The 24,806-nt window shown below is 37.2% G+C and overlaps 10 protein-coding genes across 10 annotated transcripts; 5 read left to right on the plus strand and 5 right to left on the minus strand. All coding sequences in view use genetic code 12, as the record gives it.

Annotated features, from left to right (window-relative positions):
• On the minus strand, positions 1–2,322 carry KGF56_004886 (uncharacterized protein; the record flags this gene model as incomplete). The annotated part of the gene is made up of 1 exon (XM_049326372.1): positions 1–2,322. One exon carries the CDS (start codon positions 2,320–2,322, stop codon positions 1–3), a length of 2,322 nt encoding a protein of 773 aa, XP_049178065.1.
• Positions 2,323–2,676: 354 nt separating this feature from the next.
• ECI1 (dodecenoyl-CoA isomerase) lies at positions 2,677–3,501 on the minus strand (the record flags this gene model as incomplete). Its single annotated transcript, XM_049326373.1, has 1 exon — positions 2,677–3,501. The coding sequence occupies one exon, from the start codon at positions 3,499–3,501 to the stop codon at positions 2,677–2,679; it is 825 nt and encodes a 274-aa protein (XP_049178066.1).
• Positions 3,502–5,265: 1,764 nt separating this feature from the next.
• KGF56_004888 (uncharacterized protein) lies at positions 5,266–7,650 on the plus strand (the record flags this gene model as incomplete). The annotated part of the gene is made up of 1 exon (XM_049326374.1): positions 5,266–7,650. One exon carries the CDS (start codon positions 5,266–5,268, stop codon positions 7,648–7,650), a length of 2,385 nt encoding a protein of 794 aa, XP_049178067.1.
• Positions 7,651–7,789: 139 nt separating this feature from the next.
• Positions 7,790–9,832, minus strand: KGF56_004889 (class I SAM-dependent methyltransferase; the record flags this gene model as incomplete). The annotated part of the gene is made up of 2 exons (XM_049326375.1): positions 7,790–8,925; positions 9,145–9,832. 2 exons carry the CDS (start codon positions 9,830–9,832, stop codon positions 7,790–7,792), a joined length of 1,824 nt encoding a protein of 607 aa, XP_049178068.1.
• Positions 9,833–9,975: 143 nt separating this feature from the next.
• KGF56_004890 (uncharacterized protein) lies at positions 9,976–10,959 on the plus strand (the record flags this gene model as incomplete). Its single annotated transcript, XM_049326376.1, has 1 exon — positions 9,976–10,959. One exon carries the CDS (start codon positions 9,976–9,978, stop codon positions 10,957–10,959), a length of 984 nt encoding a protein of 327 aa, XP_049178069.1.
• Positions 10,960–12,702: 1,743 nt separating this feature from the next.
• KGF56_004891 (uncharacterized protein) lies at positions 12,703–13,458 on the plus strand (the record flags this gene model as incomplete). Its single annotated transcript, XM_049326377.1, has 1 exon — positions 12,703–13,458. The coding sequence occupies one exon, from the start codon at positions 12,703–12,705 to the stop codon at positions 13,456–13,458; it is 756 nt and encodes a 251-aa protein (XP_049178070.1).
• Positions 13,459–16,594: 3,136 nt separating this feature from the next.
• KGF56_004892 (polynucleotide 5'-hydroxyl-kinase) lies at positions 16,595–18,505 on the minus strand (the record flags this gene model as incomplete). The annotated part of the gene is made up of 1 exon (XM_049326378.1): positions 16,595–18,505. One exon carries the CDS (start codon positions 18,503–18,505, stop codon positions 16,595–16,597), a length of 1,911 nt encoding a protein of 636 aa, XP_049178071.1.
• A 2,023-nt stretch (positions 18,506–20,528) lies between these two features.
• PPZ1 (salt homeostasis regulator) lies at positions 20,529–22,406 on the plus strand (the record flags this gene model as incomplete). Its single annotated transcript, XM_049326380.1, has 1 exon — positions 20,529–22,406. The coding sequence occupies one exon, from the start codon at positions 20,529–20,531 to the stop codon at positions 22,404–22,406; it is 1,878 nt and encodes a 625-aa protein (XP_049178072.1).
• Positions 22,407–22,703: 297 nt separating this feature from the next.
• On the plus strand, positions 22,704–23,294 carry KGF56_004894 (uncharacterized protein; the record flags this gene model as incomplete). Its single annotated transcript, XM_049326381.1, has 1 exon — positions 22,704–23,294. One exon carries the CDS (start codon positions 22,704–22,706, stop codon positions 23,292–23,294), a length of 591 nt encoding a protein of 196 aa, XP_049178073.1.
• A 26-nt stretch (positions 23,295–23,320) lies between these two features.
• On the minus strand, positions 23,321–24,742 carry KGF56_004895 (uncharacterized protein; the record flags this gene model as incomplete). The annotated part of the gene is made up of 1 exon (XM_049326382.1): positions 23,321–24,742. One exon carries the CDS (start codon positions 24,740–24,742, stop codon positions 23,321–23,323), a length of 1,422 nt encoding a protein of 473 aa, XP_049178074.1.
• Positions 24,743–24,806: the final 64 nt, after the last annotated feature.

Consider the following 24,806-nt stretch of genomic DNA (forward strand, 5'->3'; position numbering starts at 1 on the left):
TCACCAATGCCTTACAGAGATAATATGGTCCTCAATGGCATATAAGAGTTTTTTCAACTCTGCTCTAGAAACGTTTTCCTTTAATAGCAACAATTCAAGAGGACTTTCTCCATTCATATACTTCAATAACTTGTAAAAAATAGCTGTCAATTCCGACGACAATTTACATTCTTCAAAAATTAGTTCGTTTATCCATCGTCGTTCCAATGTGGACGCTCTTCCTGGGTCAAGGATAATAGTGTCATCATCCTCCACTATTGATACCAAGGATGACTTTTTAAAATGCTCATTTAAACTCAGCATAATAGCTTCTTCGGTATTAAAGAATGTGTCGCGTTCCTCATGACCCTTGAGAATATTGTTGTTGCCCTGAGAAGCAATAATATCTCCCGTTTGTTTCGACGTGTTGTCTGTAGACTTTGTCTTGATATTCGGAGTTTTCGTCTTAACACCACGTTTAGCAAGTGTCTCGTTTTCGATATCTTCTTCTATTTTAATTTTGATTTTCTTGGAAATCTTAAGCCAAATAAATGTAAGTTGCTGGGTAACGTATCCAAATCTCGTTAGCCAGCTGAGTGCTTCCAAGTAGCTGCCTCGGTGGTCCCTGGAAGGTATTATAGACGCATACTGCTGCGGCTTCCTAGACTGTGGCGAAAGAAGTTTGAGAAAGTGTGGCAAAGACGGTAAGGTGGGAAATCTATCTTTGAAAGCAGATATGTCTTCATACAACTTGATCGTCAAAGAAGACATTGGTGAAACCACATAAACAGATCGTGACGATAACGGCTGTATAATCCTTGCCCTTCTCCAGTATATCAAATGGAATGCAAACGACTTTACTTGTAAAATGTCAAATTTGGGAACGCGAATGGAAAATTTAAGTAACGACTCTGTAGGTTGAATTGTTCTGATGAATTCAGACAAGACAGAATCTTTTGAAGTTTTTATATCTTTGATAATATTCTCTGGTTCGTCAAGCAATAAAAGTGCAAAATAAACGATTATCTCCTCCGTGCTTTCTTCTGTTTGGATTTGGCTATGATGGGTATGGTCGTACCTAGAAGACTCTCCCACATTTACAAATCCGTTATTGTTCAAAATATTGGATGCTGAGCATAAATATGAACCAGGAATGAACGGTACTGATGCTTCTGGTAAAGAATGAAACTCGGATTTTACAGGTATCTGAAAAGATTTCATCTTCCCATCTATTAGCAAATTCGCAATTTTCGATGAGCTTATTGCATGATAACAATCGCAAATCAATTTGCAGAGTGACGAGTACTGAGCCAAAGATCTCTCGTCAGCCATTTCATCTCTCAATTTGAAAATAGTCTTCACTTGTTGTCCAACATAATTGTGTTTTTGTTGTGCGTGTCGAAGAACCAACGATAGTTTGGAAATGACGTGCTGAAACATTTCGTCAACCCTATAGTTATTTTCAATGGCAGGTGGATTCATAACAAAAACGAGATGAAACATGTTTAAATTCGATGTCGAGCCCAGTGTGGTCGCCGATGAATCATTCTCCGCCACACCTCCATTGTTGTGTTTTGTATTTGAATACGATCCATTATTGCTGGCAAATTTAGTCTTCCATGCCCCATTATCGTGCCTATGAGTGGGCAAACCTAAAAAAACTTTATCTTCAATTGTTACCTCGAATCTTGTATTGCACATTGGACGAGGCGGTGCCAACATTTCACATAGGTATGCCGGATCCATGCCAAAAATCTTGTCATTGATGGATCCTGCTTTTGTTGGATGTGCTTGCCCTTTATCTGATATTACCGTGCGCGCAAAGGACTTATTCTCGGAGTTTGCCCTAGATAGGTCCTTATGTTCGCTCGCTGCATGCGGTACTTGTACGGACCTACTTTGATTTTTTTCTTCTTTTCTTTGCCTCAACTGTTTCCGACGACCATCTTGTTCATCCAAAAAAGTTTTCAAATCCAATTTGGTCCCTAGGTAATACTGCAAGTGACGAAAGTCCCAACTTCTATTTATACCATATAAGTTACGATCGGTTCCAGTTTCATTTATCAAATGCTGACTGTTTTGATCATCCACAAGATCTTCATCATTTCTATATTCGTATAACTCATCTTCATCTTCCTCTTCCTCTTCGTCCTTCTCTGCATTATTGGTTTGTTCATCTGTTGTTGCTGAACTATTATGCGTTATTCTGCCATCTTGATCTATATCAGAAGATAAACCAGAAGAGAGATCTGTGGGGTACTTGTAAACTAATTGCGGTCCGCTATGAGTTGAGATTATGAGCAATATTCCAATCAAACAGGGGTTTGGGAGGTTAAAGCTCATGATCTAAAACATATAAATATATATATATATTTCTGGTGAAAAATTGGTACTTTTATCACTTATACATTTGTACCCAAATTTTGCACCAATTCTCAAAAAGGAAAAAAAAAAAAAAAAAAGAGAAAAAGACAAAAGATAGAAAACAAATAGGAAGATTGAAATTGTATACCCTTGAATGTTGTGAAATTATATGTAAGACGGGACTGATCAGTAGTTGCTTATCTTGAACAATGGCCCACTTACGACAAACCAAACCCGTTTTTGTATGTATGTCTGTTTGAAGAAACTCTATATATATTCAAAAAGAAACAGATAGCTTAAGAAAAGTAAAAAAATAAAAATCTCCTCAATTATTCACAATTTATGTTTCACCTCTTTTACAGCCAACTGAGCAAATCTTCCTTGTGGGACACCTTCTAACCATTTACCTAAGCCTCTCATGACTTCTTGAGAATTGGCGTTGTTAATGTGTTGATCTCTTGAAAGCTTGAGCAATTGTTTGTTTTGCAATATTGAATCCTCGTGCAAATTCTCAACAGCATCAAGCAACTCATTCTGAACGGTGGTGTTAAACTCCTCAACACTCTCAAATTTCCCATCATAGTGTTTATTAATGAACCCTGCATTGTAACAGTCGTGCCCACTTATTGGCTTTGCCAAGAATAAAGCTTCTGCTGCTTTTGACCATCCCAACCTTGAGTACAAGGTTGCAGATGATGCACCTTCGGCAACCAAACCTAAATTAGCAAATGGTGCCAAAAGGTAAAATTTACTTAAATCGTTAACGTATATCAAGTCACACAACAACAACAAAGCCGAAGTCAAACCAATAACAGGGCCGTTGACAGCAGCAACCAAAATCTTCTTGTGGTCATTAAACAAGTTTGTCAACCATACATTCCTAGCGACAAATCTCAGTAACCAGTATTCATGTGTAAATAATTCCGCTGGGTCTGTTTCCATCAATTTCTTATCGGCAAAGTTGGCTCCCGCGCTAAAAAACTTCCCCGTGGATTGGATAATAGTCATTATCGTATCCTCTTCCTTGTCGGCCTCTTCAATATATTTGCCCAATTGCAAGTATTGGTCCCCATTCAAAGCATTCAATTTTTTAGGGATATTGAGGGTTATCACTACAGCTTTGCCCTTCACTTCATAAATAATATCTTCAGTGGACATCGTTAAATCGGGGTGGTGTGGACAAGGGGGGGGTGATTTCTAGGTTTCTGGTTGTCGCTGTCTGAAGCTAAATTAGAAAGTATTTTTAAAAGGAAAATGGGTTTCCATATATATATACTTTTGATATATATATATATATCACAAGTAATCAAGAGATGTGCGGGAAAAAAAAAAAAAAAATATGGAAAAACCCCACCAAGGAGAGAATAGATGCCGAGGTGGAAAACTGGGGGAAAAAAAAGAGTATGGGGAAATAATATATAACCCAACCCTTTGGACACTTGACTGGCCTTAATAATATACACCCCTATAATCGGGAAGCGGAGCTAATGGAGCAATCCCCAAGAAAATAGTAACATACACACTCTCTCGTCCCCTAGAGTGGTTCCTGTACCAACTTAATTCTCAATGCAAAAAGCCTATTTTTCTGCGAAAAATTAACACTGAGGGGTATATTAATGGGGGCACAAGTTCACAATCAGGACGTAAATTTTGCATCGTATTTTCTAATGTGTCAGATTTGAACTTTAAAGAGCAAAACAAAAACAAAGAAAGAAAAGAAAAGAAAAGAAAATAATGCGTCTACAAAAATTGAGATTGATAATGTATGATTTATCAATTGAAAAGTGAAAGATTTTGTCATTTGATTGAAACCTTTGTTGTCTATAGAAATTGTGACTTTGATAGTTGATATTTTCTTTTTCGATGAAATAGTGAAGATATCTTGAATCATCATTATCAAAGCATTGAGATGGTATTTTCTAATCAGATACTTTACAACCAATACATCTCAAGTATTTCGTTTCTGACGTGGTAAAATCTTTCTATTTTGACAGCTTACGAAATCTTGTTCCTAAAGAACCGTTTTATTTGAGTGGAATTCGATTACCATTTTGGTAATTTTTCAAAGAAAAAAAAATTCAATAAAGTTATCGTGGGGACAAGGCAACAAAATAAAGAGAAAAAAAGATCTTTTTTTCCAGCACACAAACTTTTTCTTTTGATCCTTTTTTCCAGCACACAAACTTTCTCTTTTGATCTTTTTTTTTTTTATAGATGAAAGCGCAAAATGTATCCAATTCAAACCAAGCTTTTCAGACAAATGTCGTATTTGAACAACCATCTACATGTCAAGACATATAGTGGCAGAGCCCCATGTCACACGTTTTAACTAGACTTTATGGGTTCAATAAGAAACGAGACTCAAGTAGCTATCTACGTTAATCTATTCCAAACTTTTTTTCTTTTCTTATATATATATATCCAAAATTTAGTTGCAAAATCCATAGAAGTTTGTACCTTTTGTTATCCATGATCGTCTCTTTTCTTTATATTCATTTAGGACGGATTTGAAGTTGCCGCATTTACCTATAGCTAGTGACGGCAGCTAGTGTGCTCCACTATCGAGCAGAGAGAGATAGTGTCGGTGGCAGCTAACTGCTATATACTGTTTAAATAGATATAGAAATTGAACTTATAGAAATGTGCTTGATGAATAATTTTTTATTGTGCTGGATGTTGGTTTTTTTTTCTTTCACCTTTTTCACTACTGCATATACTTGTTAACGCAATTTCTTGAGTGTCCTGAAATATTTGAGGCTTCTATAGACAGACAAAAAAAAAATCGTGTCTAGAAGTACTTATATAGCAATAGCAGTATCCAGGGAATCTAATAATTAGAGAAAAGAAAACACTATGGAAGTAGATGAGCCAAACTCTCACAGCCTATCTGTCCTGCCACAAGTATATAACGAACAGGAACAGATGGAAGATAATGCTACTCCTGTAAAAGAAAACAGCACAATAGCAACAACAACAACAACAACAACAACATCAGCAGCACCAGCAGCACCAGCAGCAGCACCAGCGTCAGCAGTGCCAACAGCACCAGCATTAGTGGCTTCAAAGTTCACGGTAAATGGAAAGCAGTATGTGCTTATCAAGGAATTGGCGAATATATGGGGCTATGCATCTTCGTATCAGCTTATTGTGGATCTAGTCAAAAATGGGTTCCCCAGAAATCAGATTCTCAAGACAGATGAGTCGATCAATAAAGAGTTGCAAAGAGTGAAATTAATAGATGCAAAGGAATTGAATACTAAATTGTTTTATTCATCGTTGTACTCAATTTTGCATCTGGAGGTATTTAAAACAAAATATGCAACTGGAAATCACCCTTTGGTACGTTCACAATCAACTCAGATGACCAGCTCCACAAATTCAAATGTAAATACTAGGAAGGATGATAAAGAGGAAGATATGATTGATGATGAGGAAGAGGATGAAGTGGATGACGATAATGTGGTTTCCGAAGATGATGATAGTGACAATGATGACAATGATGATGAAGAAGAAAGAGAAGAAGACGAAGAAGAAGAAGAAGAAGAAGAAGAAGAAGAAGACGAAGAAGAAGAAGAACGAGAAGGAGATGCAGGTGAAGAACAAGAAGAACGAGAAGGAGAAGAAGGAGAGGAAGAAGAGGAAAGCGGAAACGTTGAAAAGAAAAATCGCCATCATCATATCCATAAGTACAAGCATACTCATAAGCATAAGCACAAGCATAAGCATAAGCATAGAAATATCCATTCTAAGGAAACAAAACACGGGTTGGATGATAAGGTGACAATAAGTCAAGTTTTCCCGCAATATGGTATTGTTGAATCGACTATTAATTTGAACCATGCTCTGTTTGGTTCCTTAAATGCAATGTCGAAATTGAGTTTCTACAAAAACTTGTCATCGGCGGGATTGAGGTTTCTTCCAAATACAAAGTTAAACTTTGCAGAAAGAGAGTTGGTTGCAAATACGCACAACTTTGGAGATATCAATATTGATACCAAGAACGATAGTGAGGATAAGAAACGAGCTTTCAGAAGACCTATTGGTAGGTCTAAAAAACACAACATTCATATTGATCCCAATTTGGTTGATCTAAATGAAGCGGTTATACCCGGGCAGGGCTATATTAGCGAATTCAGCATAAATCATCTTTGCAAGGTTCCAAACTACTACGTGACATCCAATCATCAGACTCTTCCACAATCGTTCAACGCTAAAAATTTGAACACAACATCCAACTCTTCGTTTCTTTTCAATGAAGGTGTGAAAATGTCCAAAAATATCCAGCAACTAGTATTCAGTAACGACAGTGACAATTATTCTCATTCCAAATACTACTACACCAAATGTTATCGAGGTCCGGGTTCAGGAAACTATAAAGATGCTGCACTAATGAACAAAATTAACAAGATTCACCTTACCAATAGCAAGAAAAAGTGTCATAAGAAAACTGTATCAGGAAAGGAAAGGTTCAAAGCAAATTTGAAAGGGTTGATTCATGAAAGATTCAACAAAGATTTTGTCGATGGACTTCTTTCGAGTCAGCGTAGGTACACTGAGGACTACTCAAATCTTGAAATGTTACACAATAGCTTGGAGTACAACGTTTTGCTCAACTCTTATAGAGAAATTTCACGAGATACTTGGAGTGGGTATTTCAAGTTTAAACTCTTTGACTTTGAGCAATATAAAGCTTTGGAAGTAGAAAAAAGAGAACAGCAAGTGAGACAACGTGCGTTAGAAGAGCAGAAAAGGTGGATGGAAGACGATAAACTTAGACAAGAGAGATTGCGTATCGTTTGTGAAGAAGAGCACAAAAAACTTGCTGAGTTGCAGCAAGAGTTTGCCGACAAACGACTGGAACTTGAAACTAAAAACAGACGCTTTCAGTTGGAACCTACTTTCAATGATCCTTTTGATGCGGGTAATGAAGTTGATATTGCTAAAGAGTTAAACTTGCTTCATAGTCAGTTCGAGGAGAAGACAAGCAAAATCAAACAAGAGTTTGAAAAAAAGAAGAAAAATTTGATTCAACCATTGGAGCCTCCTCCGGTTATAGAAACTCCTCAATTGGATGTGTTATCTAAGTTTACATCTCCCGCGGAACACCCAGAAATATTGAGGCACCTACCAACCGCATTGAGGTCGACTAGTGTTGTTGGTAAAGAAGTACCACTGATAAAGAAGCCTATCCAGTACGTAACAACTTATCCTGTCAACTCAAATGCAGAGTATTTGACAAGGATTGAGATTGTTAAAATTCCCAACCCTAATTCTATTGGATGGGACAATTTGAGGAAATTCCAGTGAAAGCACAGATGATGATGATGATGATGATGATGATGAGGAGGAGGAGGAGGAGGAGGAGGAGGAGGAGGAGGAGTACAGTTAAAAGTCGTCAAGTTTGTTTTCGGCATTTTAGTTACTTATACTTGTCACTTTTCTTTTTTTATGTGTTTGTACTCTCCAGTATCATCCAATCCCATTTATTTATTTTAGAAAATATAGGTGCGCCAGTACAGTGTCTCTTATCCGCATAACATAAACAGTAATGTTCCAACAAGAGTTTTATCTCTTCGACCTCATCAACAAATTCGAGCTTATTTATTCTCTTCAACTCCAAGGGATCAATCCACTTGTTTCCTTCCCTATTATAACCGTCATAGCCACCAATGTGACACAAATCGGTCAAGTGCAAATTCTCCAAACCACACTTTTTCAAGAAAGCGCATCTGGCTTCTAAAGTAGGGTATTTATCAAATGTTTGCAAATCCAATCCCCTACTTTGCAAGTTAGATAGCATCATTTCACCAAATGAGTCTCTTAATGACATAGGTTCGTAAATTAGGAAACTAGTCAAACTCTTGCCTAATCCGATCCAAGTATCAATCACATGTTTATAATTTTCTGGAGACATGTAACACAAAACACACTCGCTTATGACCAACGTTGGTTTCGTCATATCCAAGCCAGGAATCGAGCTTTTCGCATCAATGTCACGCAAATCTCTTCCGTGGAGATGATAGTTAGTGGTATGAATTTCGGGATCCAAAGCTGAAAAGTCTTCTTTTGATGAAATCGTGGGGGGATTATCAAACACTCCTAAAACGCTTCGAAGCTTTTCACTATGCAAAATTCCTAGTTTCTTGATCCTTGCAACCTCGGGGAAGTCGATCTCATGATATATGGCATTGGAGCCGTCTTCAATAAATTGAAATAGTCTGGTATCAGAACCGCTACCTAAAGACACTATTTGACAATGCCCATCAAACTCTTGAATAAACTCCAAAATAAGAGTACTTATTACCTTTGTTCTTAGATAGGTTCCTCGATTGATCAAGGGAAGTTTATTCTCTGTGAAAACTCCCTTTAAAGTTCTCGCAGATGACATGCTGGAGTATCCCTGGCACCACCTTAGATTTGCTTCATAGGACTTCACCAAGTCTTGTATGTATAAATCCTTCGGGAGAAGGTACTGCTTCTCATTGATGCTACACCTACAACTCAAAGCATCCAAATCTGTAGCTCTTATTAGCTTCTCATGTTTGTCCTGGGGTGAGTACATGTAGGTGGTGAAAATATCTTCTAATTGAGATCACCCGTCTATATCTACAAAAAGGAAAAAGTTTCAAGTTCTCTATTTTTTTATTAGTTTTTATTTTTTCTTTTCTCGATCTTTAGGACAAACCAAACACACGGGATTTGATTACGATTTTTCTAGAATAGCCCACCAATTGTCTTTCTCATAACCTTCTTCTAGAACGAGACAGGCGTTTGTTGCTAGACAGTTTCTTACTAACTCACCCTTCCTGTACAAGTGATAATACCTATACTTTGTTACTTCAGGCTCACTCACTTGCTCCTGGTGATCAGTTACCGCTTCTGGAGATGCTTGTGATTGTGCTTTTGCTTTATCACGTCGTTTTTTTTCTACATTAGCCACGGGTTTCTTCAAGACCCAGGGTACTAATACATCTTGGTCGTCTCCATCCTTGTATCCTCGACGAGACTTTTCTTGCTCTAGTGCCCAACAGTATATTAAACACTGACCCCCTTTTTTTAATTTTGACAAGATTTGCAGTATGGCTTCAATTCGACGTTCTTCATTTGCAAAATGGTGTATGACAGCAATAGAAATGGCAAAGTCAAAGCGATCCCGAGGGTGCGGGAGGGAAAGTCCATCGGCAATTCCAAGATTATATGCATTATTTGATAACTTCTGGGCGCAGTCCACTAGTCCCCCCGATCTATCTGTGCCAACTATGAACAAGTCCTCATTCACATGTAAGTACTTTCCGTTCCCACAGCCAACGTCCAATCCCACCGAGTATTTGGGGCGACTTTTCAAGAATTTTTCAACTATAGGCCATGGCTTGTATCTGGTCTGCGAGAAATGAGGAGCGATTTCGTTGTAGATCTCATGAACATACAATTCTTCTTGTAACACCGGTTCAACGTGTTCTGTCAAGGAGACAGACGGCACGGCTGACATGATCTATTCTTTTGTAGGAGTGAAAGAGGGCTTGTTACTAAATGCTGCGATGATTATCAAATTTTTTGAAAGGAAGAGAACGAGAAAAGAACGAGAAAGAGAGAGAAAGAGAAATGAAAAAGGGGGACCTTGTGTTGAGAAACATGAAAACCTTCCTGCTACTAGCGGGAATAACGCTAGCATTGCTTGCGCCATGGGCTTGGGAAACCCTTTTTGGAAGAAGCTCGAATCTTGCAAATTCATTGCGTGGTTACAAATTTGATGACATTACAGTGACAATACCAGTATCGCTCACGTTCATCAATGAAAAATTTAACATGCCCGATCTCATTGCAGCTTCACAAATTCAGATCGATAGGGAGATAAAACGATTGACAAACGTATCTATTCAAGTTCTATTGAAAGATAATTTAGATGGAATGTCAGAGAGACAGGAGTACAACGTGGACCTAGTATTGCAGCGCGATGATTCGCTTGGAATATTCCCTGCATCTCTCACAGCAGTCGTTTTTTACTCCTTGGATTCCATTCACTCAAATGATCTACCGTTTTTTATTACTCAAACGATACTACATCACTTCTTGTACGCGGACATTCAGCTTCTCAATAGACCCAATACTGATGATTTGCCAGAAGAGCTTAACTTTGAGGTGGGATTCGGAAACGAGGTGCCATCGAATATTTCTGAGAAGGCTATTGTTGCAATTGAAGATTTTACAAAACAAACAGCACAATTGGCGAATGTGAAGTGGAAACTTAATAATCAATTGCTGTTGCGAGGAGACGAAATTGTACTAAAATTCCCCGAAAAAATGGTCAAACGCTTAAGAGTCACAGATAGTATTGCACAGAGGATTACAAAGGCATTAGAAGGTCAGCTTCTACTTCCAGAAAGACCAAGTGCCAATTTACTAATCAAGGTTCTTGCCGCTACTAGGAGAAAAACGATGTTAAACTTGATACGGTTAATAAGTAAAGTTGAGGAATCACTGCTGTATAGAGACCTGTTGGCAACAAAGATATCAGGATTGATTGAGTCTTTCAATCGAGCTAATAGCTCGTCACTTGGACAAATACTAAATGAGACAAATTTTCTATTATCGGAATTTGAATGCAGCCCGTTGTAAATAAATTTTAAGAAAACAACCATTCCAGAGTACATCTACTAGAGTATCCCCTGCAAATCAAAAATTCTCCAACCATCTCCACGGATTATAGGTATAAGACGGTCTAGTTTTCTCTCAGGAGACTAAGAAGAATTACATATCGACGTAACCAAAAAAACCAAAAAGACCTTAGCTCCCTCCCCCCTTCTCAATTACCCTGAAATGGAGTGTTTTCACAAGTATAATAATAAACATGGTATATATATTACTTCGGCCTGAGCTGCACAGAGATAAAAATAGAAACTGTCCAAAATTTTCCAAAAGGTTTACTCTTTTCAAGCAAATAAGAAATCATTGAGATGACCGTTCAATGGAAATATTGGTGCTTCGAAGTTTGATGGTCTGAACTAACTCTTTTGCATATTTACTTTACCACAACTGAGGAGATGACAGAAAGGTCAAAACTTTAAGTTCACCTTTAGAACCATTGATCGAAACACCGTGACCATTCTATTTAGCAATAATTGGCTTAATTTCTATATATAAAATTGAAAGTACTGGAATTCTACCAATTGAATCATGAGGATCTTTACGTCCAACACTTTCTTTACTTGGATATTTTGGGGTTGTTGGGTCACCAGGTACTGGTTGTTAATCTCTTATTTAATTGTAATTGAAGGTGTCCAATCTAGAAATTTGAGTCACAAGAATCTACATTCAAGTTCAAAAGCTGCTTTCTAATCCGACTTGAGTGATCCATTCACCACTGTATGAAAAGCATAGTGCTCTACTTTGAGTAGTAACGACTGCGGTTTTAGTGGGGTCGTTTCATTTTGAACAGTGCAATAGTGTGTATTGCGCAGCTGTTGGACTTTATTCCTCCCCTGACAGGGACGGGGGTATATATGGTTCTGTCTACAGATAATGGGAAAGTCTTGTGTAGAAACACAATAACATTTTGAAGGCACTAGTCCTAACTTACTCTACTTAGGCTCTTCTCAGCTCCTCGTCCTGACCTTCATGGTGAAAATCTTTCATAGATGAGGTCTTGCATCACCACACAAGGTTGCTTTGGGTTCACTCGATCCATCGGTGTCGTGAATTGTAGTTACTTATCGCGACGGGATAGCTTAATTATCAATTGCAACGCAACATTTACAGAATTCCAAATTGAGAATATTCTAATTTCCATAACTGGCACAACCACTCACCACTTTGTCCAGAAAATGGATGCAAACTTTTTGATTTCAATTTTGTTTACTTCAAATTGCTGCGAAAAAATTAAAATATTGCACAAAGTATTATACAAAGGGGTTCATTGAGAAGACAGACACCATTAAAACAATATACAAGAGAAGAGTGATAGAAGGTAACTATACTGGTCACTTGTAGATGAAGATGGTTATAAACTATTGAGGAGTATCCCAGAGATGTAAACTTGTATATTCTCAGACATCAAGACAAGATGGCCGAAAAAATTGAATTTAAAAAGGACATTTTGTTAGTAATGTCTCATGAGTATTCAAAAAATTCTAAAGACATTTAGATCAACGACTTTCCAAAAATAAAAAATTAGAGAGAAATTAATTCGTATCTTACTGACTATATTGAAAAAATTGACTGTAGACTAGAAGTACATCATCTAAGTACACATTCCAGGTCAGCAAACAATTTAAGCATATTCTTTCTCTTTTAATTGATCACACAAGTAAGAAGTGCACTCAAAATAGCGCTTAATTACTACCTCAGCTTTTCCCAATTCCAATGAATTTATCTACTTTAGAAAAGGAGGACGAGAAGAAGGAGGACTTTGACCGCGATGACAGTATGGATGAGGAAGACGAAGAGCTAATATGGAGAGTTTTTTTCGGTGAGATGGAGAGACAAGGAAGGCTAAGAGATACCACCAATAATAATGAAAGGAATAGCACGGCTTCAGAACTTGCCGATATGATTTATCAGAGCAGCGAAGATGAGGAAGACAAGGTATCCATAGCATCAGATATTTTGCAGGGTGTTGACGATCCAGAGCTTATTGAACGGTTTAATAAGGCCAAAAAGATGGATATTGACAAGAATCTTACCGAAGAAGAGCAGAAGAGATTAATGATTACAAACTTAACTGACGACCAGATGGAAAGGTTTGAGGCGTACCGTCGACTGACAATAAATAAAACAGGTATCAAAAAACTTTGCAACTCGATAGTTGGACACTCAATACCGCAAGTAATAGCAACTGTGATGGCAGGAGTTACAAAGCTGTTTGTTAGTGAGGTCATTAGTACTGCCTTAGAGGTTCGAGAACGAGGGCACAAGGCCAAACTCTTGAACGATATAGAAGAGAAAAAACTACAGAAGCTGCGGTTTGTCAGAGGGGCCAGTGATATCGAAGGACAGGTAAACTTCCTTCTGTATGATGGTGATAATCCATCTCCACTAACTGCAAGTCACATACGAGAGGCATACAGATTACTAAAACTTCAAAGCAGCGCAGCCCTGACTTTTCAAAGAGACCATTGAAACATAGAAGGCATCTTCGTACAAAAATTAGCGGCTTTTTATACCAAAAGATGTGAGCAGTTGCAAATGCAATGAAATATATACTCCAGAATGGGAACCGATTTTCTTTAGACAGAGAAACGCTTTATGCAACAAATAACGCATGATAGCAAGGAGGAAAGGGAGACAGTATCTTTCGTTCATCTAAATATGACAAGTAGTAGTATAACCTGTACAAGCTGGCATTCCTCGAGGTCAACTATAACAAATGACTTACATCAAATTGTATATTAACCATTTGTAATCATAATATAGTACGCAGTTTATATAGGAACATAACCTTGCTAACGGGAAATAAACGACACACCATGGAATAGATATTCTAGATTGTGAAAGTTTAAACAGCACAATTTTGTCTGCAAAATATGATATAGCTGACCAACCAGCAAAAAATGCATACGTCATAAATCCAAATTACACATTCATGAAATACCTACTCTTCTTTGCTATATACATACAAGCTATGTAATCATCTTTGCTAGTATAAAAATGCAACAAACACCTTATCACTCTGATAAAAAGGTGCAAAGTCATATCGCAACTACATCAATTACAATTTCTTCCTTCCCCTGTATTTTCCGATATCCTCTAATCAAATATTGCATTACTTTGACAGCCCTGTAAAAAGCAATTGCTATCAACTTTCTGCCCAGTATATTATGTGTATAAAATAATCATAGGTAACAACAATGCAACAAGATTTTAAAACTGCAGCTATTACAAAATCCTTTCTATTAGTCATTACAAGAACAACAAGATGTACCATAAAAAAAACTTCGATGAACATACGAAACCTTGTCTCTTTAATACGAAGATGCTTAAGACAACTGAGAAACATATACCATCCTTATTCAAATAACTGACTACAATAAGAACTTCCAAAGCACAGTCAAGAAAACAAACTCTAAAAATGAAATGTGGAGTTTTGAACTGCAAAATAACAACAAAATAATAAAAATGTTCCTATGTTTAACAAACTGCTCTGCACTTCCAAAACCAAATGGACCGAATACTGCGATCCTGAATTATCGGCACAAAGGGAAAGAGGTGCAAACAAAATCAGTACTACACATAAATAGGGCTTTAAAGATATCAAACAAAAGCACCTGCATAGAAACACTTTATTCTTTCAATATGTGTTGGTGCTTTAAATAACCTCACTCTGGAATCACCATTTTTATGCAAACCAATGCTTTCGGGGCACTTCCACCCACGAATTAATTGTGTTGCCTACAAAATTCTGAAGAGGCGAAAGGGAATCTTTTGAAAAACCATTTAATGACTATAACTATCACTATCACTCAAATCATTTCAAGTGATTGTGTCATTTTGCAATAAAAAATAGTTTTCTTTCAGTAAGTTACAGGTGCTCAATTCAATTGTCCATGTTGTGTAAAAACTGTCCAATTGTAAACCACTAATGCATACGAAGAGCCCTTTGCAAATAATGATTGATATACCGTCAAATTTTCAGTCAATTAGTTTTAAGCAAAACTTACATATAGGTCCTTTTTATTTATTTATGTCATATAATCTTGATATATTGGGCATTGAGCAGAAAGTGTTTATATTATGACTATATAAATTGGGTCATTGTGTCTAAAAGTTAGAGTGGTTACGTTAGATTTGGTGGTGAAACGTTATTGTTCTCGTGTCACTTAGCAAACAATTATACAGAATCTGTTGCCATTCGATCAAACAACATGATAATCATGCTGTGTGGTCGGCGTAATGTGCATGAAACACTATGATGGTAGGATGTCAATTCCATATAATTTAGCTAATAAATGGACATACTTGAAATTGCTACATTTTAAAAGTTTTATTTCTTTGACATCGTTTAATTATTTATAGTACAAAATTTGTTTTTTTCTCGATGGACACTCGCTTGTATGTTGTCAACTGGGGTTACTATTGAAGGTAATAAACATAAGTGTTGAATGTACAGACTACGTGTAGCCTATGGGAAGTGCTAAGTATATGATGCTCCTTTGGGGATATTTTTATTATCATTGCATCTTTTAATTTGGAGTGCCTTTGAGAGAATACTTTTGAAAAGATTAGTTTGTAACTTACAGATCTAAGAAAGGAAAAGGTTTTATGTACATGGGGCGTTCCTTTGTTTTGTTTAGAGCGAGAAATGCATCAAGTTGCACTACTTTGGCGTTAAGAAGTTTTATTATTTTATCGATTCAGAGGATTATTCGTTTAAACTATTACTGCGTATATCATGTATATTATGAAAGAGTAGTTCGTTGATAGTATAAAGCTGTTGTTTTAAAGTTAGTGTTGAACAGACGCATTATTATTGATTGAAGCTTTTTTCGAGGTGGAACTGTTATTTTTATTTTTCTGTAGTAGATACTAGAGATCATAATAGTTTGAAATGATCAGTATAGATGTGAGTCTTTCAAGCAAAATATGTTTTGATATTTGCTAGAAAATGCGATGAGGGAGGCTTTCATCAATAGGATTATTTGTTTGTTGGTCATCAATGCATTGGCATTTTGATAATGTTGTGGGTTTTTGTAAGTTGTAGTTGATGAACACCGTTAGTTGCTATGGTGGATGTTTACAATGAAAGAATTGATCTGCTGATATCAGAAAAAAATGAGAAGAGTTGGTTGTTTCCAGTAATATAGAATCCCTTTTTAGTGGTGTATATATTTAATTATGAAAAGAATTTGCAGGTTTCATAATCATGTTTGTACTACTGCTGACTAGTGTTCTATTTATTTGTTTCGATATCATTACGCACGAATTGAAGGTATGATCTTGTGTTAACTGCCGAGAAATCGACATTGTGCGAGCTTTAATGAACATCTAGTATTAAGTTTTTAGAGGCAATCATATTTGTGGCTGTGAATCTTGAAATCTACAAATTCACCTTTACTGCTAATTGTACAATCTATTTTGATGGGAGAGCAGGATCCTAGCTAATATATTTATATGCGTGTGTGTGTGTGTGTGTGTGTGTGTTGTGTGCGTTGTGGTGTGTATCTTTTGATGCAATCACTTTAATGGGGATTGAAAAAAAAGAAACAATCCACACTTGGGGGGTGCTGATTTCGGTAACTATGTCTCTCGCTGTATACAACTAAGACGAGGTATGGCTTTGACTCTTTCTCATAATATTCCGTCGAACCTTCCAGACACGTCCAACTTTCGATTTTAAATCAAAGTTCACATATGGAATATCTACAGGATTTTTCAATTTCAGCGGAATGTGTTTTGATTGGGAGGAGATCCTTTCCTTCACAAAGGTCGGATGTATCATCTCTGTTTCTGGAATGTCTCCCTCGCCACGTGTCAAAAGTATCCTATGACCATTATTCAAGTATTTTTGAACTAACGACCTAACAAAGTGAGGTGTGTACACGTTGAGATAGCGATCTTTGGAATTGACGCTGTGTACTATAAGTAGTCCAAGAAAATCTTTCTTCTCCAACTTTGCTGCATCCGCCTCGTCACCTGAAATGATATTCGGGAAAGAATCGTATTGATTGTCACAAATCACCTGACCAGTTAAGTTTTCTTTCTCCGTCGCATAGACTCCCCATATAAGTGACTCTAGAAGGAAAGGCATATTTTTGTAATTGAAAGTAGTAGGATTGACATTGAAGTTTAATACCGAAGCAGCATAAACCCCCGCGCCGTTTTCCCCAACGTAATAACTTATTCTAAAAGGAGCATGGTCCAACAAATACCTTGAAAAATCAAAGCAATTATTACGATCTTGGTGGAAATACAAAAGTTTGTAAATTGACCTGATCTGGGCGGCGTGATACTTTGATGCATAAAACGATCCAGGCAATACATTCAAATCCTGAAGCTGAAGATTTTGGATCAACTCTGGGTTCTCCGACAGCGGCTCTACTGGTACGTTTTTGGTTAAATGAACCACAAATGTGGGTTCGATTATCTGCGATAGTTGTGATAGGATCTCCCTGCCGTAGCCTTTGATCCAGCCTGGAGTATTCACAATAAGGGGATATCTCTTCGGAGCGTATTTAGTAGAATACTCTTTAAATAAGATTTCCGCAATCTCGAGGTATCTGGTGGGGGCTTCCATGGGGCTTGTGAATCCGTAATAGTGACTGACTCCTGCACGAGAGTGTGTCCAATCGAAGCAATATTGAGCACTTTTCTCCACATGCAACGATAGACAATATGGCGATGAAAACTCGGATTGTCCTGGATCAAGATCCAAGTAAACTACCGACTGCTTACTGCTTAGAACGGAATAGTTTGCCATGCTTTTGCTGAATGTAGTCTTACCTGTATTCTTGCCCCCAATAACCATGAATCGAGGTTCTTTACATCTCATATGCTTTTGAAAATACTCTACCCACGAATTGTCGATATTCAAACCTTGGACGTCTTCACGTTGTCCAAAAATTGGTTCAAATGTGTAATTGCTAAATATACCATTCATGTTTTGATTGTCAAAAGTTAGGCTCTTCAAAGATTGGTGCAAGTTTCCTATCCTTTCCAACCCCGTCTCATAATTCGCAATTTCAATTACAGAAACCATTGGGGTTTCCAGCAGCGATGAATCAGTATCGTTGCTTATGATCGGCAATGAATGACACTCAAGTGCTGTGAAATGGTAGACGGTATCAGCATTTGGCTTGAGTTCGTGACAGTTATTAACTTTGACTTTCCCCGACACTATCTTTAGCCTGAATTGACCCTTCAAAATGATATTTTCATAATCTTGCAACGTAATTAAAATGTGTTTATCCTCAAATCGTAGATTGGATTCGTTAGGAACAAAATTGGACTCCATATATCGCTTTTGTTGATAAACAATGCCTTGTCCTTGGGCTCCTATTGGTTCCACGCTTCTGGTTAAACTCGAATCGCTACCAGTGACCTTTCCTTCCAGTTCGTCATCGGAACTATTTGCATATTGTAGCATGTTTTCATCGTCCTCTGTGTATCGTGGTTTCTCTGCAATCAACTTTCCCTTTAATCCTCCATCTTTAAGAGCAGCGTACGCGCTCATTTAAGCACGGCTAAGGTATGTTGATAAGACACTCAATCGAGAGTTCATTCTGAAAGTTTTTGCTCGCAAAGTATAATCTCTCTTTTTCTTTTTTCTTTTTTTTTTTTAATTGAGGGGGGGATGAAGTAGGAAAATTTCGATGAGCCAATTCTTATATGTTAAAATCTTCAAAAAAAAAAAACCACCAATTTATATTTAATCTGTCTACGTTGAAGGCAAAAAAAGTACAAAAAAGAGATTGTGCTTTCCAATTTGGAGTATCATTGGCATTAGAAGTTTTGGGGTACTGAAAAGTTGAGATTAAGAAATGACAAAAGAAGATACCTACGGCATTTTGCATGTATCAACTTTGAAGAAACATCTCACTGCTTAAAGTATAATGTTGGGCTCTCTATTTTCCTCTCTCTCTCTCTCTCTCTCTCTTTCTAATTGCGTTGTGCATTAGCTCAAGACGTTCAGCTAATAAACATGTTGAGAGAGTACGTTCATTTGACAAAGTTGGGGATCAATAAACTGTTAGTATAGTATCCTTAATTGGTCAATTTGAAAGACGAATGTGAGCTCAGCCAAATGCTTTTGTCACATTACTGACACCATTCCGGCTGATAGTAGGTTCCTCATTTGTTTGCGCTGGCTGACGTCGTAGAGAAGCTTACTCAACTCATACATTACTTTATAAACTCAGGCAAATAATTCTGGATTGTATAATACAACGGGTTTTATTGCATCCATATCTACGGTGCTTCTGAAGCCAATCTCGTTTAAGGACCCGTGTGTGAATAAATACACCTATTCCGCTTAAACAAATCCACTAAACAGTCTTTTAGTAGTGTTATAATTTAAGAAAAAAGAGTAATTTTTTACTGACTACTCTACACCGGAATTTTACTCAATATTAATCTAAAACCCAATCAATATACTTATAATCAGAATGTTGAGAAAGTAGTGACGTTATTTTGTGTACTCTTTCTTCGAATACTCATATATCAATTATTAAGAAACAGTGAGATAAGAGATTTACAGTCTTTGTTAATGAAGGGATTTTCAAAGAAAAAGACATTAAAAAAAAAAAATAGGCACCCTATCTTATCAGCTGTGCGACATTGCTAACAAACACATACAAAGAAGAGTTGCAAAAAAAGGGACTAGATACATCTCCAGAGCAGAATCTGTAATACACCACTGGGTTTGTATCCCAATAAGCCTATTGAGTAAGTAAGCAAATACATGTTTTGAGAAATAGACAGTAATAGTTTGTTTAGTTCACTATGTTGTTAGCTAGCACATGATAATTTTGCTCTATTTCTACTCAAAAAATAAAAGGTAATGTAAAAACGTTGGACTAAGCTACCGACTTGTTCAAGAATCACCCTTCTTTTTTTTTTTTTTAGACTAAACAGGGATTCTCCATTGTATGAGAGTATTTTGAGTTGCATTTACTACCTCATTATTGAAAGACTAGTACCCATAGTGGGTCGTTTAACAATTAAAGCATGTAAGGCAATCGAAGAAGCTAGATCACTGCACCTACCATGCAAATGCGTCTAGTTGATATAGCTTACTCTCTCTAAATAAGTATCACCTCCTCTCTCCTCCATCTGAACTATGGACCACAGCTACTAAAAACCAGCTTGTAGACTTCAAAAATAAATAACTTTACAATCGCAGGAGCACCATCTTCTACATTCAGTTGAAGCAGTAAACTCGATATTTTTATCCGCTGGTCAGGAGACATATCAACTCAAAAGAGAGATAGAGAGAGAGAGAGATAGCATAAAAGAAAAAACAATAATTAAAACAAAAAAATAAAAGGTCGCGGTCTTGGAAAAAAAAAGAAAAAGAGTTGAATTGAAGGAAAATTCTCCTGAAAAATATCGTTAGGTTTATGCTCTTTGAAGGAGGACCATCAGCACTCATTTAAGTATACTTTTGTATCTTCAACTTCACGATTATTGTTCTACTTAATTAGGCTTGTAATTTTTTGTTATAACTCCATATATTTACCGAAAAGCCCGTGAAAAATATGGGTAACAATTCATCAAAGCAAAATAATTTGAAAGGAGGCGGAGGTGGTATGCCTTTGCAACGAACCGATACTTCCAACTCAGTTAAATCGACAAGGTCTATAAGACTGAAGCTATCTATAAGTAGCATAAGTAATGGGAGCAATAGCAACAATAACAACAACTCTGCTGCGGATCGGGATGAGAACCGACTAGGTACGAGCAATGTTAAAAATAGCAACAACTTGAATTCCAATAGTAATGGTGACACGACAAATGGTCACTCTGTGATTGATACAAACTACCGCGAAATTAATGATGATCCGAAAACACCTCTGAGATCCTTATCTAGGAGGAACTCGTCCTCTGAGATTGTTTCCGAGATACCGTCTTTTTCCAGAAACAATAGCTCATCAAATTTATTTTCAACTTCATTCAGTAACAATTCAAAATTACCACCGTCGATGAAACAAGTACAGCCAAAGGAACCTATTCTTATCAGAAGGAACACGAATGAAACAATCAATACGTGCTTAAGTGTGTCAGGACTTGATTCACCACCTTTGAATTCGCCAATGTTGTCACCTTTAAACAATACCAATAACAATACCAATACTAATACCAGAACCAATACCAACACCAATAGTATTTCTACACAATCGTTACCGTCTCCGCATCAGTCTTCGTTTTTGTCAGACCAAATAAATGGATCGGGAAACGAAATGCAGTCACATCACAGTTTGAGTTCACTGGCGCCAAAATCACCCAGCTTGAATTCAAACACGTATGACGACACAAAAAGTATTCAGAGTAGCAGACAATCACTGGCTGCCGATTTGACGGAGCTAGCTAAAACATCGTCGTCGGTCAATAACCATCTTCATAAACAGTCCACAACTACCTCTTCAATAGGAGGTGGTAGCAACACCATTGAGATAGAAGACCTTATACAAAGATTATTAGATGCCGGATATAGTGGGAAAAGAACAAAAAACGTTTGTTTGAAAAACACCGAGATTCAATTGATTTGCGCAACAGCGAGAGAGATTTTTTTGTCACAGCCGTCCTTATTGGAATTATCGCCTCCAGTGAAAGTAGTTGGTGACGTTCATGGGCAGTATGGAGACTTGATTCGTATATTCACAAAGTGCGGCTTCCCTCCACAAACTAATTATCTCTTTCTTGGGGACTATGTTGACAGAGGCAAACAAAGTTTGGAAACGATACTTTTGTTGCTATGTTACAAAATCAAATATCCTGAAAATTTTTTTCTACTACGTGGGAACCATGAATGTGCCAATGTCACTAGGGTGTATGGGTTTTATGACGAATGTAAACGAAGATGCAATATAAAAACCTGGAAATTGTTTATTGACACATTCAACACTTTACCAATTACATCAATAGTTGCGGGTAAGATATTCTGTGTCCACGGCGGGCTCTCCCCGGTATTGAACTCGATGGACGAGATCCGCAATATTGCTCGACCAACGGATGTACCAGATTTCGGTTTACTAAATGATTTGCTATGGTCAGATCCTGCAGATACAATTAATGAATGGGAAGATAATGAGAGGGGAGTCTCATACGTTTTTTCAAAAGTTGCGATTAATAAGTTTTTGAGTAAATTTGGCTTTGATCTTGTTTGTCGAGCTCATATGGTGGTTGAGGACGGATACGAGTTTTTCAATGATCGAACATTAGTAACTGTATTTTCGGCACCTAATTATTGTGGAGAGTTTGACAATTGGGGTGCCGTTATGAGTGTTTCCGAGGAACTATTGTGTTCTTTTGAGTTATTAGATCCCTTAGATAGTGTAGCCTTGAAGCAGGTTATGAAAAAGGGAAAACAAGAGAGGAAAACAGCGCAATACATGCAAAGAATACAATCGAAATGAGCTTGGGGAGGTGGTTTTATTTAGATTTATATTATCTTTGAGATGAAATTTTATGATAAATTATTTGTTTTCATTCCTCGTAAATAATGTTTCTTCTGGTAAAAATGGAGAGGAATGGAAGAGATGGGAGGGGGAAATCAAAAGATGCAAGCTTTTGGAGGGTACAATGTATGTATCGAAAGCTCCCCCAAATTTAAAACCGAAAAATAAATAAATAAATAAATAAATAAATAAAAAACAAACACTAAACTAGATTAAGTAAAAATCCGTAGAAATCTTATTTGGATATCATCACAAATGTCAGAAACACAATCGTCACACACGCGTTCCAGTATCCATCAGTACTTACTACGCATAGAGAACTTGGAACCCTTAGTCTCTGCTGCTAGTCAGCTTCTAAAAGAAACGGATACGAACCAAAGGAGGCTTGCGAAAATATGCCACGATATAGATGTTGACTTCAAATTTCCTACTGATGTATCAGTCTCAAATCCACAATCTGCATTGTCACATGTGTCGAAGGAAACAGGTGTGGCTGCATTGACCTATTTGATAGAGCAAAAATATGGCTACAAGCCTGGTACTGATTTGTCTTCTTGCACACAGACAGTCGAAAGTGAGATTGAGGAACTCAAAAGACAAAATACGTTCTTGAGAGATCTAATGAAGTCGAAAGCTTCAAAGAATATACAGTTACATCAGATAATAGAGGATTACGAGAGTGCAATATTCACTGAGATTCTACCGGAACTAAGAAAAAGGCTTCAATCTGAAAAGGTCAACGATGAAGTGAACGAGCTCTTGGAGGAGAAGCTACTGCGAGAGTCCGAAGTGTACCAAGCATTTCTGCATAAGAAGGAAATGAGTCGAGGTGAGTTGAACAAGTGAATAATGTATATATTTTTATAAATAAATCAAGTTCCTAAAATTTCATCTCTAAAATATCTTTGGTAATTTATTTTCTTATTCTTCATTTTCCTGGTATATTCATTCTCAAGCTTATGCTCGAGTCTGCGCACCTCCTTTTCTTGTTTTGTGGTTTGTTTCATGGAAAGACCAGGCGCGAATCTTCTATCAACTAAGGCTTGAGTTCTCCTTCCTTCCTCATTTAAAACAACCGAGAGTGCAATATTTTGACGATAGTATCTTTGCATACTTCTGTGACCAATTCTTGAACCCACAGGCGTAGTTAGCTCTACCCCTGAAGGATCTATTTGAACGGAAGTATAATTATTGGTAATACCATTTCGTAGGTCATTGGCGCTGTCTAGTTCAGCACTAGAATTTTTGTCAATTTCTGTTATTTCTTCTGAAGATGTAAGTTCTTCTTTAAAGCTAACTCCCTTTCCCTTTCCATCTCCTCCACCCCTAACCCTACGACTAGGCTCTTTACTACCAATGTCAAAATTGTAAAACTCGCATATGGCGAGTTTTTGTTCTTTCGTTTCATATGGGATCTTGCAATGACCCTTGCCATATATATGTTGTCTCAAACTTTCTATATTGCGACCTTGAAAGTCACACACGAGACATTTATGATTAGATACCATATCTCGCAAGAAAACCAATAATCCCTCAACATTGACCAAGTATGACCTCTCAGGGATATATAGACCATGTCTTTTAAACATGTGTTTGATATTGTTCTCTATTTCATAATTGTTTGCTCCACAATAGAAGCAAGATGTGATTGAGATAGCTTGAGCATCGTCTTCTCCTTCTTCTCCTTCTTCTTCTACTTCTACTTCTTCCTCCTCTCCCATATCGTTACTAGCCACTGCCGAAATTTCTTCTTCGTCCAGGTCCAAATCCCGGAAATCGGAAGATTCCACATAGTCCAATTCTGAGCCTGTGTGAACAGATTCTAGTTCAACAAACCCGTGTGGGATTTCATTTAATGAAAACTGAGATAATTCTGAAGACACAGAGTGTGCAGGGCTCGCACTCCTTTCCCGATAGTCTTTCATTTCAGAAGTGGCTACAGTAGCAGCACTTTGTCGCATTCTGAATCTACCTCTTGAGTCTTGGCTTAACTGACCACTGTGAGGTAGTATTCTTTTGGAATTGTTCTTCTTCTTCCTTTTAGCAACGCAAAACCCATGCTCATCCTCATTTTCGTTATTTTCGTTTGGATTTATGTCTTTGCAAAGTACTTTTTCAGCAAAGACATCTGAAGTGATGGATGGTAATTGAGCGACTCTTCTTTTTAAATTGTATCTATGCCAATCAGTTTTCATGTGCTGTCTCTGAAATTCTGCATCTATAAACCGGATATTGCAAGTATTGCATGTAAAAGAGCTTGTTTCCGGGTTAGAACCGCTGGGTAAAAAGCTCATTGTTGTTTTGAACAGGAGTCAACCGAAGGGGTGGTGAGGTGAATTTCAGAGAATATCGATGTTT

The sequence above is a fragment of the Candida oxycetoniae genome (genome assembly GCF_023343755.2).
Source record: "Candida oxycetoniae strain CBS 10844 chromosome Unknown scaffold23, whole genome shotgun sequence".
In the NCBI taxonomy this organism is placed as follows: Eukaryota; Fungi; Ascomycota; class Pichiomycetes; order Serinales; family Debaryomycetaceae; genus Lodderomyces; species Lodderomyces oxycetoniae.